This window comes from Rattus rattus, chromosome 2 (assembly GCF_011064425.1).
Source record: "Rattus rattus isolate New Zealand chromosome 2, Rrattus_CSIRO_v1, whole genome shotgun sequence".
Taxonomy (NCBI): Eukaryota; Metazoa; Chordata; class Mammalia; order Rodentia; family Muridae; genus Rattus; species Rattus rattus.
In genome coordinates this window covers 75138058-75157115 of record NC_046155.1, presented here as the reverse complement: position 1 = coordinate 75157115, position 19058 = coordinate 75138058, and the positions used below count along the sequence as shown (strand labels likewise).

The 19058-nt window shown below is 48.0% G+C and overlaps 1 protein-coding gene and 1 pseudogene across 1 annotated transcript; one reads left to right on the top strand and one right to left on the bottom strand.

The window, feature by feature from the left end:
* Positions 1-6250, top strand: part of LOC116893123 — an 18021-nt pseudogene extending 11771 nt beyond the window's left edge.
* A 3537-nt stretch (positions 6251-9787) lies between these two features.
* On the bottom strand, positions 9788-10592 carry LOC116893904 (60S ribosomal protein L8-like). Its single transcript, XM_032895628.1, is given in 2 exon segments — positions 9788-10508; positions 10511-10592. Coding segments are annotated over 2 exon segments (768 nt in total). The 3' UTR covers positions 9788-9822.
* Positions 10593-19058: the final 8466 nt, after the last annotated feature.

The following is a 19058-nucleotide window of genomic DNA, read 5'->3' as shown; positions in this document are numbered from 1 at the left end:
TCATGTAAAAAAGAAAAATCTAACAGAGGGCTGGGGCACGGCTCAGCAGTTAAGAGTGGAGCTGGATTCCCAGCACACACGTCAGACAGCTCACAAGCACCTTCTACTGCAGCCCGGGGAGACCTGAAGCCTCGGCCTCCGGGGCACCAGCCTCTATGTGCATACCTCCACCAGACATATAACAAAAAGTAGTAAAATAAGTCTTTTTTAAAAGTACAGCTACGGGGTTGGGGATTTGGCTCAGTGGTAGAGCGCTTGCCTAGGAAGCGCAAGGTCCTGGGTTCGGTCCCCAGCCCCGGGGGAAAAAAAAAAGAAAAAAAAAAAAAAAGTACAGCTACCTGAAGGGCTGGGTGTTTGCCCCAGCAGTATAGTACTTGCCTAGTATGTGCAAGGCCTTACATCTTAATTTTTTTTTATTATTATACTTCATGGGTATGGTTATTTTGCCTGTATGTATGTATGTATATGAACTATGTGCAAGGCTGGTCTGTGGAGGCAAAAAAATGGCACATGATCCCCTGGAACTGGAGTTACAAATGGTGTGGGCCACCGGGTGGGAGCTGGGGACCGAAGCTGGGTCCTCTGAGAGGGCAGCCAGCAGCCTGAGCTTTGGAGCTGTTTCTCCAGACCTGATCCTTCCCTTCCCTTTCTGCTTTCTTTCTTTCTTTCTTTCTTTCTTTCTTTCTTTCTTTCTTTCTTTCTTTCTTTCTTTCTTTCTTCCTTCCTTCCTTCCTTCCTTCCTTCCTTCCTTCCTTCCTTTCTTTCGACAGAGTCTCACTATGTAGCCTCAAACTTACAGCGATTCTCCTGCCTCAATCTCCCAGCCGCCATTACGACAGTTGGGAGCTGTTTCTTTATAAAAAGATGTTTTAAGCCAGGAATGATGGCACACACCTTTAGTCACATAGCACTTGGGAGCCCAGGCAGGTAGAGCTCTGTGAGTTCAAGGCCACCCTAGTCTACACAGTGAGTTCCAGAACAGGCATGTAGAGAGACCATGTCTCAAAAGAACAAAACAAAAGATGTTTTAACAGGGCCCGTGCCTACAGTTTTAGCACTTTGGAGGCTAAGGCGAGAGGACATCAACTTTTGAGGCCAGCCGAAGCCACAGTTTTAATGATCAAAAAAAGAAGGTGGTTGAAAAGAAAGAGCCCTGACAAATAACTGGGAGGCCTTTCGATGACGCATCCTCCGTCTTTATAACACACTATCCGTACAACTGCAGCCATCAAAGCATGACCATGATTTTTACAACTGAAACCCGTAACTTTTATTTAGCTTGCAATCCAGAGAGTGGGCATGGTGCACAGGCTGGTAACCACTCAGAAGAGAGCAGGTGGATCATAAGTTCGAGGCTGGCCTGTGCTATGCAGTGAGTTCTAGTCCAGTGTGGGACACACAGAGTAGGGACAGCCACTGTGCAGCTGCTGACATGGCCATGCAGGCGAGGACACTTACAGGTATGGGTGACAGTCCCACCCTTCAGTTACCCAGATCATAGGCACATGAGTGAGGAAGCCAGATTAGAAGTGGTTTCCACCCCAGCCGTAGAGGTCTTACTGCTGCTTGAGGCTTCAGAGGTCCCAGAGGAGGCTGGGGGCGGGGCAGAGTGTAGTGTTGTCCCTTCTGCTCCTTTAAGGCTCCACCCACAGACCCAAGGAGCACCAGGAATATTGTTTTATGCCATGAAACGTGGGGATTTTTTTTGTTTTGTTTCTACTTCTGTTTCTCTGTGTAGACCACACATATCTTCCTGCTCAGCCTGTAACGGAGTGTTGACATTTAAAACATGCACTGGTTTGTTCGGCTTTGAGATGGGGTTTCCCTAGGTAGCCCAGGCTGTGCACAAGCCTGCCTCCCCTGTGCCAGGATGCAGGCATGCACCAGCACACCTGCTGTATGGTGGGGTTTGGTGCAGTAACGGATAACTGAACTAAACGCTATGGGGCAGGTGTGTAGTTGGGTGCTAATGTCCTTAGAGTAAACCAGAGAATGTTTGTGACTCTTAGAACACTACATTGACCAAAGGACACTAATTCTACAAATGATTGAACTACGAAGTGGCCCTGTTCCGATGTTGAATTAATATATATAATTTCAAGACTATCCAACGAGAAAAGCAAAATGTCTCTCTCTCGTCCTTTGGATATTGATGGAGATGCCACAGGAAGAGGATTTCAAGGGATTAAAGGAGCAGACAGGAGATTCTCTGAATAAAAAGGAAGTTGGGCATAATGGCACCAATCCCAGCACTGGTAAAGAAGAAGCAGGAGATCACAAGTTCAAGACCACCCCAGGCTGCATAGCAAGACCCTGCCTTCAAAGAAGGTGGAGGAGGCCAGAGAGTTGGCTCAAGAGGTGAGGGCACCGTGGACAAGCTTGATGGCCCAAGATCAGTGTCTGGAACGTATGGAGCGAGAGAGAACTGTCTCTGATCTCCACTAGTGCACATGAAGCAGGCATGCACTCACGCACACACACACACACACACACACACACACACACACACACACACACGCACACACGCACAGCATTAGGATGGCTGCAAGTGGACTGAGCTGAGATTACAAAACCAGCAGCAAAAAGGCCACAGCTATATTTGGAAGAAGGAAGAGACCAACCCAGGGCTTGGCGTGGATGGTGTAACATCACCAGATGACCAAGAGGAAACAGAACTGCACGGCTTTCATCTTGTCTGCCTTTTCACCCAGAAGATGCTCAGGGTTAACATGACTTAAGGTTGCAGCTGGGGGTTGGGGTCGTACAGGTAGCTGCTGGCATGATGTTCTATTCCCAGGAGAAAGGAGGAGGAGAGCAGAGAGCGAGGCGAGGAGGGGGGAGGGAGGGGGGGGAGGGAGGGGGGGGGAGAGGAGGAGAGAGAGAAGAGAGAGAAGAGAGGACAGTCAAGAGGAAATGGGAAGGGAGAGGGCTTTAACTCCATCAAAGCCGGCTAGACCACAGACTTGGATCCAGTTCTCCCTCTAGATTCCCACAGAAGCTGGCTGCAGCTTTGCAACCAGTGTAGACAACTTTGAGAAATTTGAAAAAACGAAAATATTGAGAATGGTCAATGTCGTTCTACCTTGCACTTGTATCTGGAATGATTTAGCCATGACTTTTGGTATCAGTCTCCCGTGCGTGGCCCCTTTGCGTGCGTGGCCCCCTTGCGTGCGTGGCAGGGACAGCAGGAAGTTGCATGAGCTGAAAGAACTTCACTTCCCTTTCTCCCCGCAGCACCCGAAGCGTTACCATACTGCCGACAGGGAACTCTGGGGGCTTTGTTTGCTTTGGACCTTGATCTCAGGAAGAGAGAGTCTTTTGGGAAATTCAGATGACATAAGGAAACACAAACACAGGCACAGTCGATTGGGGGCTCCCCGGCAGTTTCGACATTAGCCAAGTGTGCTAATAAACACCTGTAATCCTAGCACCTGAGAGGCATAGGTAGAGGAGCTGGACATTGAGAGCTAGCCTAGACTACAAAGGGAGACTTGATTTCAAAACCTACCAGAGAAGCTGGGCCTGCTGTCACAGGCCTGTAATTGCACCCGCTGGGGAAACTAAGGAAAGGGGAACAGAGCTTCAAAGCCAACGTGGACTCAAGGCTACTCCAGAGCACTCTGGGTGACTTATCGGCCCTGTCTCAAAACACACCAGTGAGGATCAGGAGTTCAAAGTCATCCTCAGCAACGTAGCAAGTTCAAGGCCAGCTTCAGCTCCTTGCCTAAAAAAAAAAAAAAAGTAAACAAATAAAACCAAAAATTGTAGCTAAGTAGCAGGGCACCGCCTGGCATGCACGAGGATTAGAAAAAAAACAGAAACACTATTATAATCTGGCAGGGCACGGTGGCTTAACCCTTTAATCCCAGCACTTGGCAGAGGAATATGAGTTTGAGGTAAGCCTAGACCACACAGTGAGTTCAAGGCTAGCCAGAGCTACACAGAAAGACCCTGTCTCAAAAAAAAGGGAAAAAAAATCCTAAACTAAGCTTTATAGAGTCAGCAAAAATTTTGGAGTATGGAAATTCATTCCTTAATAAAAGTAACAGAGAAAAAAGATGAAAATCAACTTTCCTTTTTTTTTTTTTTTTTTTTTTTGGGGACCGAACCCAGGGCCTTGCGCTTCTGAGGCAAGGGCTCTACCACTGAGCTAAATCCCCAACCCGAAAATCAACTTTCAAACTAAAAGTCCACCAGGCTTGCCCAACCTGAGGAATCCTCAGTTAAGAAGCACTGCGGTGCTGAAGAGAGGGCTCAGCGGTTAGGAGCACTGGCTGCTCTAAGGGACTCAAGTTCAATTCCCAGCCAGCACTTGGTGGCTCAGAACCATCTGCAATTCCAGATCAAGTAGATCCCTTTTCTGGTCTTCTGGGACACTAGGCATACATGTGGTGTATAGACATATACAGGCAAGATATTAATTCTCAAAGAATAAAAAAAAAAAACTTAAAAAAAAAAAAGCTGGCTCCTGAATGTTGGTAAGACAGGTACTTTTGTGGCTCCTCCTCCCCCCCTCCTCTTCTTCTCCTTCTCCTTCTCCTTCTCCTTCTCCTTCTCCTTCTCCTTCTCCTTCTCCTTCTCCTTCTCCTTCTCCTTCTTCTTCTTCTTCTTCTTCTTCTTCTTCTTCTTGACAAGTTCTCACTCATCATGTAGCTCTGGCTGGCTTCTGGAGTGATGGATTAAAGGCATAGACCACCACTCCCAGCAACTTTGAGGCCTTTTAAATCGCCTTAATCTAGTAGGATGCAAACTCAAGACCAGCCGGAGCTACATAGCAAACGCCTTTCTCAAACAAACAAACAACACCTAGGCCAGCAAGCTGACCCAGCAGCTAAAAGCACTTTATGCCAAGCCTGATATTTTTGGGTTGCTCCCGGGCCCCACATGACAGAAGAGAATTAATTCCGAAAAGTTGTTGAGCTGCCTAGTTTATGTCAACTTACTGCAAGCTAGAATCGTCTGAAGAGAAAGACTCAATCGAGAAAATTCCTCCACGACAGAGAGAGGGCCCAGCTCATTGTGGGTTGGGCCATCCCTGGGCTGGAGGTGCTGATTCTATAAGAAAGAAGGCTGAGCAAGCCAGGGGGTGCAAGCTGGTAAGCCCCACTCCTCCATGCCGGCTGCGTTAGCTCCTGCTTCCAGGTCCTGCTCAGTTTTGAGTTCCTGGCTTGGCTTCCCTCAGTGGACTTTGATTCAGGATATGCAAATTAAATAAACCCTTTCCTCCACAAGTTATTTTGGGTGATGGTGGTTTATCAAAGCAATAGTAACCCTGACCTGAAGCACTTGTCCCCTGGCTACCATATGTATGAGTTGGTATACAGACACACACACACACACACACACACACACACACACACACACACACACACCACACACACACAGTTGCTTAATAAATAAATGTAATTTTAAAAAAAGCAAAAATTAGGGGTTGGGGATTTGGCTCAGTGGTAGAGCGCTTGCCTAGGAAGCGCAAGGCCCTGGGTTCAGTCCCCAGCTCCAAAAAAAAAAAATTAAAATAAAAAAAGCAAAAAAGCAAAAATTAAAAAGAAGAGAAAAAGTCCATTTAAAAGCTGGGCAGTGGTGCACATGCCTTTCATCCCAGCACTCAGCAGAGGAAGATGTGTCTCTGTGAGTTCGAGGCCAGCCTGGTCTACAGAGTGAGTTCCGGGACAGCCAGGGCTACACAGAGAAAACTTGTCTCGAAAAACAGACACTTTCTGGACTTGGCCAAGCAGGAGGCACCATCGTGGGTGTGAACAATGGCCACAACAAGGACCAGAGGGTTCTGCGGAAAGAGGCCAAGACCAACCGCACCTTCAGTCAGGTTGTGCTGAAAATAGTATTCATGATCCTCACTAATCGGCCACTTCTATCCCTGTCCTGGATGAGCTGAAGCTAAAGCTTCCTGGACAGGAGAACAAACCGCTGTGGTTGTGGGGACGGTCACAGAGGATGTACGGATTCTGGAAGCGCCCAAGCTGAAGGTGTGTGCGCTGTGGTGAGCTGCCTGGCCTGAAGACGGATCCTCAAGGCTGGGGGTAAGATCCTCACCTTCGACCTGCTGGCCCTGGAGTCTCCCAAGGGCGGAGGCACTGGCTCCTTTCTGGTCCTCAGAAGGGCCAAGAGTTATACTGGCATTTTGGCAAGGCCCAGGGAACCTCACACAGCCACACCAAACCCTAATCCAGACCAAGGGCCCGGAAGTCATGCCAGAGGCCAAAGAGCCAGCTGAGGCTACAAAAACTAACCCTGGGTCTTACTGTTGATAAAAAATGTTGAAAACAAACAAATAAACAAACAACTAAAAAAATCCATTTAAATCTCCTTATTCCATCCCCCTGACGCTCAGAACAAACTGAGCCACTCAAGGGGTCGGCTTCAACGTCCTATTCCAAAGCAACTGTCTTTACTGGGGCTACACTGTGGGCCTCTGGTAGCTCCCTTAGAAGCTGTCCACAGCTGGCCTTGCTTGGTGGTTCCAAAGGATCTGATGCCCTCTTCTGGTTATCTTGAGCACAGCGTGCACGTGGTGTACATACATACAGGCAGGCAAAATACTCATACACATAAAACAAAAATTAATAACTCTTACAAAGAAATAGCTTAGGCAGGTCGCCAATCCAATACAGGAGCAAACAACGAAAACAAGCTCTATGGGATCAGGAGAGGGCTCAGCAGACAAGAGGGCTTGCTGCTCTTGCAAAGGACCCAGGTTCAAGTCTCAGCATCTACATGGTGGCTAACAACCATTTGTAACTCCAGTTTCAGGGGATCCAGTGGCCTTTTTGGCCTCCACAGGCATGAGACACACATGTGCTGGGATTAAAGGCGTATGCCACCACCTGTCCATGCAACACAACCTGGAGTCTCTCGGAAAGAGAGTGTTAATAAGGAGTCATCTAAGGCTGGCCAGATAGGCAGGCCTGTGAGGATTATCTTGTTAATTGAGATGGGAAGACACACCCTGCATGTGTGTGACCCATTTGCAGGGCTGGGCCCTGGACTGTGTGAGGGGTGAGTAGACCTGAGCATGAGTCATGATGAGTCGAAACCAGATGTTTCAAGCTTTGGCCACTGTGACGTCCCGCAGTAATGCACAGTAATTCGTAAGCCAAATTAAGATAAACCCTTCCCGCCATTTTGTTGAGGTATTCTTCACAGCAACAGAAATGGACGTAGAACTCCTACCTCGTTCAAGGCTCTGCCCTCTCTCTTTCCATCTCAAGCACTACAAAACAAAACAAAACAAAGCAAACACTAGAGATGCTCAAGGAGCTAGAGGGAACCATGCTCAGAGACGGGAGAGAGAGGGCTGGACAGATAGCTCAATGGTTAAATGCAAAGGCTGTTCTATGGACCAGGGTTCAATTCCCAGCACCCACATAGCAGCTCACAGTAATTATGTGTAACTCCAGTCCAGGGCACCCAACTCGTTTTTTAGGCACAGCACACATGTGGTGCCTGGAAATACACAGACAAAACTCCCATATACATACAATAATAAACTAATAATGGAGGACAAGGTGGGCTGCGGAGAGACGGCTCGCCGGCTAAGAGCACTCGTTGTTCTTGCAGAGGACTGAGGTTCAGTCCCCAGTACCCACTTGGCAGCTGACAACTGTCTGTAACCCCAACCCCAGAGGATCAGATGTCCTCTCTGGACTCTCTATGCACTGCCAGTACATGGCACACAAACATACATTCAGACAAAATACCATACAGATAAAGTAAAAATAAATAAATCTGTTGGCTTGAAACCCAACACTCTGGAGGCTGAAGCAAGCAGGTCTCTGAGTCCCAGGCTGGCCTGATCTATACAGCAAGTTCCAGGCTAGCCTCATCTATGTAGGGAGACGCTGTCTCCAATCAAATCAAATCAAATCAAAACAAACAAACAAAAGAGTCTGACTACTTTCCAACTTTCGTAAAAAGTGTTGATCTACACATCTAAGAAACTAGGTGATAACTGTGAAGAGACCATCAGTAAACACACTAACAGACTGTGACAAGGAGCAAATCTTGGCACCAGCAAGAGAAAAGTCCTCATGGTGGACAAGAAAACTTAACTTCATGAACAACACAAGAGGCCCGGCAGCAGGATGGGGGCACATTCCAAGTACATCCCACAAAACAGCAAGCCACGCAGAGTGGCTCCCATCTGGAATCTTGACACCTGATCTTGATACCTGGAAAGCTGAGGCAGGGGGATTGCCATGAGTTTGAAGCCAATCTGGACTATATAGTTAAACTCAGGCTAGTCAAGGCTACATAGCAAGATCTTGTCTCAAAAGAACCCACAAATAAGACAGTAATAAATAAATAAATAAATAAATAAATAAATAAATAAGTGACAGTTGATTATTGCTGTTCATTGTACTTCTATTTCGGAAAGTCATTACAGACACAAGGTTGACAAATGCTGAACCAGACCTAGTAGCACATGCCTGTACTATCCAGCTAGTGTAGAGGCTGAAGCAGGAAGATCAAAAGTTCCAGGCCTGCTTTCTAGTGAGTTCTGAGCCAGCCTGGGCTACATAAAAAGACCCTGTCTGAAAATAAAAAGGTCTGGTGATAGAGTGTGCATGAGGTTAGGTTTAATTCCCAATATCCCCCTCTCTCACACACACTCACACACACACATTCACACTCACACAAATACACACACACACATACACACACACACACACACACACGGTCCAGTAAGATGGCTCATAAAGCTAGATGGTCTGAATTTGTTGATCTCCAAAGCCCACAAGATGATAAGAATTGACGTCTTAAACTTGTTCTCTGACTTTCACATACACTTGGTGGTATGGGTGCATGCACACACTCACACACCAAATAAACAATACATACATACATACATACATACATACATACATATTTTCAAAAGTTTAAAGCTGAACATTGGTCTTAGGGGGAAAACCACGCCATTAAGGAAAATGCCCAGTACTGATTCATTAGCCATGAACTCGTGATTAACAACAACAGAACTCAGGCCTGAGCTCAGCTCACGGATTTTCTCCAGAACAACACACCTAAGCCTCTGTGAGAAGTGCCAGGCAGCATCTCGTCACTACAGCTGGGGGCAGCATTAGCACTAATGAAGAGCACAGGATGTGGCACTAAATTAAAGGACAGACACGTTGATGTACTTACAAGTAGAGGCAAAAGGATCAGAAATTTAAAGCTAGAAGAGGCCTTGCCTCAAATGAACAAACAGCTAGACACAGTCGCACATGCCTGTAACCTCAGCTACTCAGAGGCTTCTGACACAAGAGGGTTCAGAAATTCGGGTCTAGCCTGGGGAACTAGCATCTCTCAAAAAAAAAAAAAAAAAAAACCTTAACAGTTAGGACTAAAAGATGACTCAGTGGGTGAAACCATTGGCCAAGGCTGATTACTTGAGTTCAATTTCTGGGGAAAAAAAATGGTGAAAGATGAGAACCAACTCCTGAAAGCTATTCTCAGACCTCCACACACATTCTATGGCATGTGGATACACACACACACACACACACACACACACACACACACACACACGTAACTCAGTAGTAGACTGCATCTTTACTGTGTGACAGCATGGAATAAAACAGACTAAAGAAAACAGACCACAAAGACCTGTATGACACTGACCTGCAATTCTTTTTTTTTTCCCCCGGAGCTGGGGACCGAACCCAGGGCCTTGCGCTTGCTAGGGCCTTGCGCTTGTTAGATAAGCGCTCTACCACCAAGCTAAATCACCAACCCCACAATTCTTTTTTTTTTTTTTTTTTTTTTTTTTTTAGCCAAAGCACATACTTTATTAGCTCCTGAACTCTAGTTCTTCTCCTGTACAGTTTTGGTTCCACGTAGCCGTCCAGTCCGGCGGGTAGCAATGAGACCCACTTTGCGCCCAGCAGGGGCATCTCTTCGGATAGTGGAAGGTTTGCCAATGTGCTGGAGGTTACCACCTCCAAAGGGATGCTCCACAGGGTTCATGGCAACACCCCGCACACGTGGCCAGCAGTTCCTCTTTGCCTTGTACTTGTGGTAGGCACAGCCAGCCTTTAAGATAGGCTTGTCCATTCTGCCCCCACCAGCCACGACACCAACAACAGCTCTGTTAGCAGAGGAAATGACCTTCTTGGACCCTGAAGGCAGCTTCACTCGGGTCTTCTTGGTCTCTGGGTTGTGGGAGATGACTGTGGCATAGTTCCCGGAGGCTCGTGCCAGCTTGTCCCTGTCCCCAGGCTTCTCCTCCAAACAACACCTGATAGTACCCTCAGGCATGGTGCCCACCGGCAAGACATTGCCAATATTCAGCTGGGCCTTCTTACCGCAGTACACAAACTGTCCGGTGTGGATTCCCTCTGCGGCGATGAACAGCTCCGTCCGCTTCTTGAATCGGTAGGGATCACGAAAGACCACTTTCGCGAGGGGAGCGCCGCGGCCAGGGTCATGAATGATGTCCTTTACTATGCCTTTAATGTAACCGTGTCGCTCCGCGAAGTCCACAGCACGCGACGCATGGCGCCCTTACGGTGCTTCACCTGCGCACGAAACATAGAACCCGCACCTTTCCTCTGTCCTTGAATCACACGGCCCATGGCGGCGAGTCTGCCGGCAAGCAAGGCCGAAAGAGCCTGACCTGCAATTCTAAGGCAGGAGGATGTCCGAGCTGTAAAGTGAAACCTTTTTTAAAAAAAAAAAAACAAGCCAGGCTTGATGTTGAATCCCTAATCCCAGCAATGGGAAAGCAGAGACATGTGGATCTCTTTGAAGCCTGTCTGTTGTACACAGTGAGCTCCAAGCCAGCCAAAGCTACATAGTGAGACCTTGTCTCAAAACAAAAGAGAGAGAGAGAGAGAGAGAGAGAGAGAGAGAGAGAGAGAGAGAGAGACAGAGACAGAGACAGAGACAGAGACAGAGAGAGAGGAGGGGGGAGGGGAGATGGGGGAGGGGGAGGGGGAGGGGGAGAGAGGTAGGAGGAGGGGGAGAGGGGAGAAAGGGGAGAGGGAGAGAGGGAGGGGAGAGAGGAGAGAGAGAGAGGAGATAACACTAAACCTGGTTCTTTAAGCTAAAAGCTGGAAATCTGACCCCACAAGAGCAGCAGCAAAGACAAGGCCGCCTTGAAAGACAGCGTTAGTGTTTAGAGTTTTTGCCCTATCCTTGGAATACTTCATAAGCAGTTGCACTGAGCACACTGGCTCGGAGCAGCGTCCCAAGTACTTAGGGAGCTGAAGCCCACCAACCTGCAAGTTCCGGTCTGAGATACAGAGCCAGACTCAGTCTCAAAACAACAACAATAACCCAAAATGCCCGTCTCTCAGGGATGTGTAAGGATGCAGTCACGGCACCTACACACAGGGTAGCGACCTCGCTGAGGTTTGATCTGACAGAACTGAGAGAGGGAAGAGATGATTCTATCAGCAACAGTGAGAGACTTCAGTGCTGCAAGTGAACAAAAGACTTGAACACCGTGCACAAGCCAAACCTAAGGGTCACCACGCGGACACGCGCCCAGTGACAGCAGATGTGCACAATACCACAGAGATGCCCTCCAGGACAGACCGTATGCCAGGCTTCAGAGCCTCCATGTTTTTCAATCACAAGAGCTCAAAATAACAACAAAAGGAACTAAGGGAATTCAAAAATATGTGGAAACTAGGCAACACTATCCAAGAACTAAAAAACCAAAAGGAAAATCGCACAGGAAGTGGAAAGCACGTCGGGATAAATGAAGATGAGTTGACAACCACAGCCCGTGGGCTGTGGGGCCAAGGCGACAGCACACAGCTGGAGGCCAGCCAGGGCCCCATCACGAAGATGATATTAAGTTCACACAGCTATTATAAAATGAGTAAGATCGGGCATCATTTTCCTCACTGGTTAGCCGTGACCCACCTCGCACAGAGATACGCGGTGTGGGGGTTTGAATGAGAATGGTCTCCATAGGCTCATCTATTTCAGTGTTAGCTTCCCAGCGGGCTGTGTAGGAAGGATGAGGAGCAGTGGCCTTGTTGGACAAGGTGAGATCAGGGGAGTGGGCTTTGAGATCTCAAAAGCCTATCCCAGGTCCAGTTTCTCTCTACCTACAGATCAGGGCAGCTTTCTCAGCTCCTTCTCCAGCACTGCGCCTGCCTGCTGCCATGTTTCCTGCCAGGATGATAATGGACTGAACCTCTGAAACTGTAAGCCAGCCCCAATTAAATGTTTTCTTTTTATAAGGGTTGCGTTGGTCACCATGTCTCTTCACAGCAATAAAAAGGTGACTAAGACACTCAGTGAGTGTGTAATTTTGTGCGTGTGTTTTTTTTTTAATTTATTTTATGTATATGAGCACACTGTCGCTGTCTTCAGACACACCAGAAGGTGGCATCGGATGCCATTACAGATGGTTGTGAGCCACCATGTGGGTGCTGGGAATTGAAACTCAGGACCTCTGGAAGAGCAGTCAGTGTTCTTAACCACTGAGCCATCTCTCCAGCACCCACATGTGTGTGTTTTCTTGTTCTACAGCTCAAATTGGCCTGGAACTGACTTTGTAACCCAGGCTGGCCCTAGACACTCCATCCTCTTGCCTTAGCCCCCAGGAACCAGGTATATGGCTATGCACCACTGTCCTGGAGATGAATACATACTGAAACAGTAGCTGCTTGTGTCTGTAGCTCACAGGATGACATTTTGTAAGAGGTTCAGGAGCTTAAGGTTACCAATAGTTCTGTAACAAGTTTAAGGCCAACCTACATAAGACTCTGTCTCAAAAAACAAATGAAGGAACAAACAAACAAATAAATAAAACCAAAAGAGAGTTGGAGAAATGGCTCAATGGTTAAGAGCATTTGATTGCAGGTCCTAATTTCAATTCCCAGCAACTACATGGTAGCTCAAACCATCTGTAATGGGACCTGATGCCCTCTTCTGGTGTGTCTGAAGACAGTGTACTCATAATAAATACATCTAAAAACAAACAAACAGGGGTTGGGGATTTAGCTCAGTGGTAGAGCACTTGCCTAGGAAGCGCAAGGCCCTGGGTTCGGTCCCCAGCTCCGAAAAAAAAAACCAAAAAAAACAAAAAAAAAACAAAAACAAACAAACAAACAAACTTGCAGCCTCCACATACGTAATCATTACAGTGCATTAACCCTCCAACAAGCCTATAAAGACAGACTGTGATGAACTTCTCTGAAGAAAACACCATAAGCCAGGCACATAAGTAGCTCAGGTTGGAGATCTGGGAGAGGCCTTTATAGAAGTGAAGAAAGCATTGGGCCAGCCAGGCAGTGGTGGTGCAGGCCTTTAAACCCAGTACTGGGGAGGCAGAGGCAGGCGGGCCTCTGAGTTTGCAGCCAGCCTCATTTATAGTTCCAAGATGGCCAGAGCTACACAGAAACAAACCTTGTATTGAAAAGCCAAAAGGAAGATGGAGGAGGAGGGGAGGGGGAGGAGGAGAAAGAAAGAGGGTGATGGGGTGGGTTGGGGTGAGGTAGGGGAGCCAATGCCTCTACCTCCAGGGTACTGTACTTAGATGCGTATACCTACACAAAGACACATGTATACACAGTAAAAATAAAATAAGAAGGCGGGGAATGGTGGCGCAGGCCTTTAATCCCAGCACTCAGGAGGCAGAAGCAGGCAGATTGCTGTAAGTTTGAGGCCAGCCTGGTCTACAGAAAGAGTTCCAGGGCAGCCAGAGTTACACAGAGAAACTCTGTCTTGAAGTTTTCCCCAAGGGCTGGAGAGATGGCTCAGTGGTTAAGAGCACTGACTGCTCTTCCAGAGGTCCTGAGTTCGATTCCCAGCAACCACACTGTAGCTCACAACCATCTGTAATGGGGATCCGATGCCCTCTTCTGGTGTGTCTGAAGATAACAACAGTGTATTCACATACATACAATAAATAAATCTTAAAAAAAACCTGCCCCCAAAAATAAATAAAACAAGAGGACCTGAATTTGAATCCCACACTCATGTCAGGTGGCTCACAACTCCCTGGAACTTCAGCTTCAGAGGATCCAACGCCCTTGCCCTCTTCTGGCCTCTGCACACTGGGGCATTCACTCACAAAGACACACACTGCACATCCATGCATAAGATAACATAGGTGGGGTTGGGATTTAGCTCAGTGGTAGAGCTTGCCTAGGAAGCGCAAGGCCCTGGGTTCGGTCCCAGCTCTGAAAAAAAAAAAAAAAAAAGATAACATAGGTGGTGGGGAGATGGTTCAGTGACTAAGAGCACTGGCTGCCCTTGCAGAGGACCTGGGTTTTGTTCCCAGCACCACATGGTTCTGGGGGTCCAATGCTCTCTCCTGACTTTCGTGGGCACCAGGCAGGCACATGGAGCATATATATGGTTACTTTACTGTCACTGAGATAGAACTAAATGACCAAGGCAACTGATAAAAGCAAGCCTTTTTCTTTTTTCGGAGCTGGGGACCGAACTCAGGGCCTTGCGCTTGCTAGGCAAATGCTCTACCACTGAGCTAAATCCCCAACCCCAAAAGCAAGCCTTTTATAAGCCCTAATTTGGGGCTTACAGTTGCAAAGGGTTAGAGTCCATGGCTGTAATGACAGGGAGTATGGTAACAATCAGGAAGGCATGATTCTGGAACAGTATTGCAAGATTACACCTTAAGACACAACCAGGAGTTGGGGAGGAGAGAGGCAGAGGAGAGAGAGAGAGAGAGAGAGAGAGAGAGAGAGAGAGAGAGAGAGAGAGACTCAGAATGCAGTGAGTCTTTTGAAACCTACCCCCAGTGACCTTCAACAAGGACACACCTCCTCATCCTCTCAAACAGTCCTACCAACTGGGAACCAGTTATTAAAATCTATGCATCTATGGGGACCATTTCCCTTCAGAGCACCACTCTTACCCATGAGCTGCTAGAGAACACAATTCCCAAGTCCTTTCGTTCTCTATGGTCCAATGTCTGCTTTTCCTCAGCTAAACGTAAATGTCTCATTTCCTTCATTTGGCTGGTACGGGGACTGTAGGAGAGATACACATGAAGGTGACTGGTGGAGAATAGATGATCAGTCTACTGTAATTAATTCTGAGACAGGGTCATTTATGTAGTTCTGTCTTGGGACTCGCAGTGTAGACCAGGCTGTCCTGGAACTTACAGAGAACTGTTTGCCTCTACCTCTCAAGTGCTGAGATTAAAGGTGACCGCCACTACTTTAGTTAAATATTGAACTGAAAAGGAATCTAAGAAATTCCAAAATCCCAGCCCAATCCTTAAAGGAAATTCCAATCTCAGCCACTAGGGGGAGAACGCAGTCCCGCTCCCTTACCCAGAGGCCTGAGGGTGGTGGCATGTCCCGCCCACCTCTCCAGCCTTTCCCTTGTACCGGGAAACTCCGCTCAAGAAATCCCACTTAAAGAGGAACCACATGGTGCTCTCTGAGTCACTGTATTCTCCTGCAGTAGCAATATGATCTGGCAAAGGTCCCTCCAGAGCTTTCCCTGCTTCCCGAGGAGCATCCAAAGTCGGCCTGAAGCTAAGACCGTCATCAGTCTGGCTTGCCTCATTGTGGCTCTCCAGGACCTCCCGTGGTTCCTGAAAGGACAAGCTCCTGCCTCTATCCCTTTACCTATGCTGTTCCCTTTCCTCAATGTCCTTTCTCCATCTCTAGCTTCTGCAACCTCACTTATGTTTCAGTGACTAAAGGCCACCTCCACAGCCATGCGGTGGTGGCCCATGCCTTTAATCTCAGCATTTCGGAGGCAGAGGTAGGCAAGACAGATCTCCGTGAGTTGGAAGCCAGCCTGGTCTACAGGGTGAGTCCAGGACAGCCAGGGCTACATAGAGAAACCCTGCCTCTAAAAACCAAAATAAATTAAAAATAAAATAAAAGGCCACCTCCTCAAATCTCCTGAAGGTGACCTTGCCACCTCCTCCCCCAGCTTTTGAGGGTTTACTTTTGATGTATTTTCTCCTGATATGACCCAACCTGGTCTTCAACCTGCCTCAGCCTCTTAAGTGCTGTGTTTCAGGCGTTTGCCACCACAGCTGGTACGGTGAGGTTTTACTCCAGCCAGTTTGGCTGCGGCAAGTTCCAGGTCTTCGGTAAGAGCCTGTACCTTACAGCAATCTCCCATCAGCCTAGCCTAGAATGTTGCTCAAAGTGCCATATAATTAAGCCTATTGAAGCAATTACCAAAGAAGTCATCGACCTAATCGGTACCTCTTAGTGACTTGGGAGCTCAGGGGAACTGGTAGCTCAGCCTCATTGTCCTGAGCTTGGCCACAGGTCTGACTCTGAACACTCATGATTAGTTCTGTTGTCTCTTGATCCATAATTGGTACAAGTGCTTTCTCCCTTGTTTCTTCTGGGGGAGAAACAAGCCTAGGTCCTGCGTGTTTGTGAGGCTTCCGTGTCACATGGCTCTGGACATCGGAATGGGATGGCAGCATCTGAGGGTGCCTTCCATACGAGCCACCGATGGTTCCGGGACAATATGGCATCTGAGAGAGCCTCTGTGTGAAAAGACATTTTACAGTGGTGGCCCCTTCTTGACTCAAGTTAGCCAACTTAATTCTCAGACTCCCCGTATGTTAAATGATGGAGTCATTTAAAATCGAGAGGCTGGGAGAGATGGCTCAGCAGTTAAAAGCATGTAATGTTCGCCCAGAGGGTCTGAGTTGCCAGTGCCCATATTGGGTGGCTTACAGCCAACTGTATGTAACTCCAGCTTCAGGGATCCAATACCTTCCAGCAGCTATACTCGTGTGTACGTATACACAGAGAGATACAACTTTAAAACAATATTTTTTTTCCAAGACAGGGATTCTCTGCATAGCCATGGCTGTGCTGGAGCTGCTCTGTAGACCAGGCTAGCCTCAAACTGCCACCCAAGAGCTGGGATTAAAGGAATGCATCACTACTGCCCAGCAATCAATCAATCAATCAATCAATCATTTGAAAGTCACTGCAGCAGGCCTAGCATCAGAAGGTTCTTGAGCCACATTATCCAATGTCTGTCACTGCCTGTTGACTTTGTGACCATGGCCATTTCTACGTCCGTGAAGTTCACCACACTGACTATCGAGTGTTTGAAACTTGGCTACTGCAATCAGGAAATCCGGTGTCTGACTCTGTAGCTCAGTCAACCTCTGCAGCCTATGGCTCCAGCCTCCAGAGCTTTGGCATTACAGATGTCACCTGCACTTTTCTTTTTAGCAGAATCCGAGAAGGCCAAGGGTGAGTCTCCGGGGCAGAGGGGAGATGCAGGGAAGGGGCAGGCCGGAAGCTACCCCAATGTGACCTGCTCCAAAGCATCTCTGAAGCCAGCGGCTGTGAGGAACACTTCCAGGTGAAACACATCACTTGAACAGTTCCAGGCAGGGGCAGGGGCAGGGGCAAGAATCTTGGAAGTCAGATGACTTCTGGGGGATGCTTACTGAGTGTCCAAGTTAGGGATAAAACACCATGAACAAGTTGGGGAGGAAAGGGTTTATTTGGCTTACATTGTAGTCCATTACTGAAGGAAGTCAGGACAGCAACTCAAACAGGGCTAGAACCCGGAGGCAGGAGTTAAAGCAGGCCTTGGGGCTGGAGAGATGATTCAATGGTTAAGAGCACTGACTGCTCTTCCAGAAGTCCTGAGTTCAATTCCCAGCAACCACATGGTGGCTCACAACCATCTGTAATGAGATCTGATGCCCTCTTCTGGTGTGTCTGAAGACAGCTACAGTGTATTCATAAACAAAATAAATAAATCTTAAAAAAAAATTGTTTTAGCATTCTTGTGGTAACATCTTTGCTTACCTAACCATCTTACTAGCCTAGATCCAGGGTCTTGATTTTGCTGTTTGGCGCGCGCACACGTGTGTGTGTGTGTGTGTGTGTGTGTGTGTGTGTGTGTGTGTGTGTGTGTGTGTGTGTGTAAGAGAGAAAGAGAGCGAGAGAGAGCGAGAGAGAAACATTGTACATTTTAATTGATTTAGTTATCTTTGTTCACAGCTATCACCCTTTCCCTCCTTCTCATATGAAGTGGGCTGGGTTACACGTCCTCCGGGCAATAACACCGGGTCTCAGAACACACCTGAGCCCACTGCAGGCCTGCCTTCACAGGAGCAGACCTGACTTCACAGCTTTCTAGTGCTGCCTGCCATCCACCACCCTTCAGACTGCCTCCTCACTATAACACTTAGGATAAGCCCAACACCACAGGGGGGCCCAGCAAACGTGGGTACTTCCTACCAAGTCTGACAGCCCAAGTCGGATACCTAGGACCTGCACGGCAGAAGGAATCCGATATCCTCTGATCTCCACACAGGCTCTCTGACATACTCATGCCCCAACACACAAAATTAATAAATGTGGCAAATAAACGAATAAGAAATTATGGAATCTGGGCATTGTGATACAGTCTTTAATCCCAGCACAGGGGAGTTAGTATGCTGAGGCCAGCCTGGTCTACATAGTGGGTTCCAGGACAGCCAGTTCCATGTCAAGAGACCCTCTTAGAAAAAGAAAGGGGGTTGGGGATTTAGCTCAGTGGTAGAGCGTTTGCCTAGCAAGCACAAGGCCCTGGGTTCGGTCCTCAGCTCTGGAAAAAAAAAAAGAAAGAAAGGAAGGAAGGAAGAAAAAAAGGAAGGAAGAGAAAGAGAAAGAAAAAATAAAGAGAAGATGGAAATGTGGCTCAGTGATAGGATTCTTGCCTAACATCCAGAATCTGCATGATGTCTCAGACCAAAAGGTAGGAGGATGTGGCCAACCTCCACCACATAGAACCTTTGGGGCTGGCCTGGATTAATACTGTCTGCGTAAATGAAACAAAAAGTGAGAGGCAGGTCTCCAAAGTTTAGGGGTGGGTTCCCTCAGCATCACTCAGGGCCACTGGCCCCTGGGGCTGCAGACTAAAATACCCTAGTGGCCAAGGCAGGGAAAGAACAGCGTAACTAGGCGGGAAAGCCGGGCGCGCTCTCAGTAGACCACGTGACATCGCGGGCCCGCGCAGGCTCGCCGGGCAGGCGCAGGGGGCAGGGCACTGCCAGGGGCAGGGGCGGAGCCTGGCGCGCAGCCCCGCGGTGACAGGGCGGCAGGGAGGGGCGGGGCCGCGGGCGG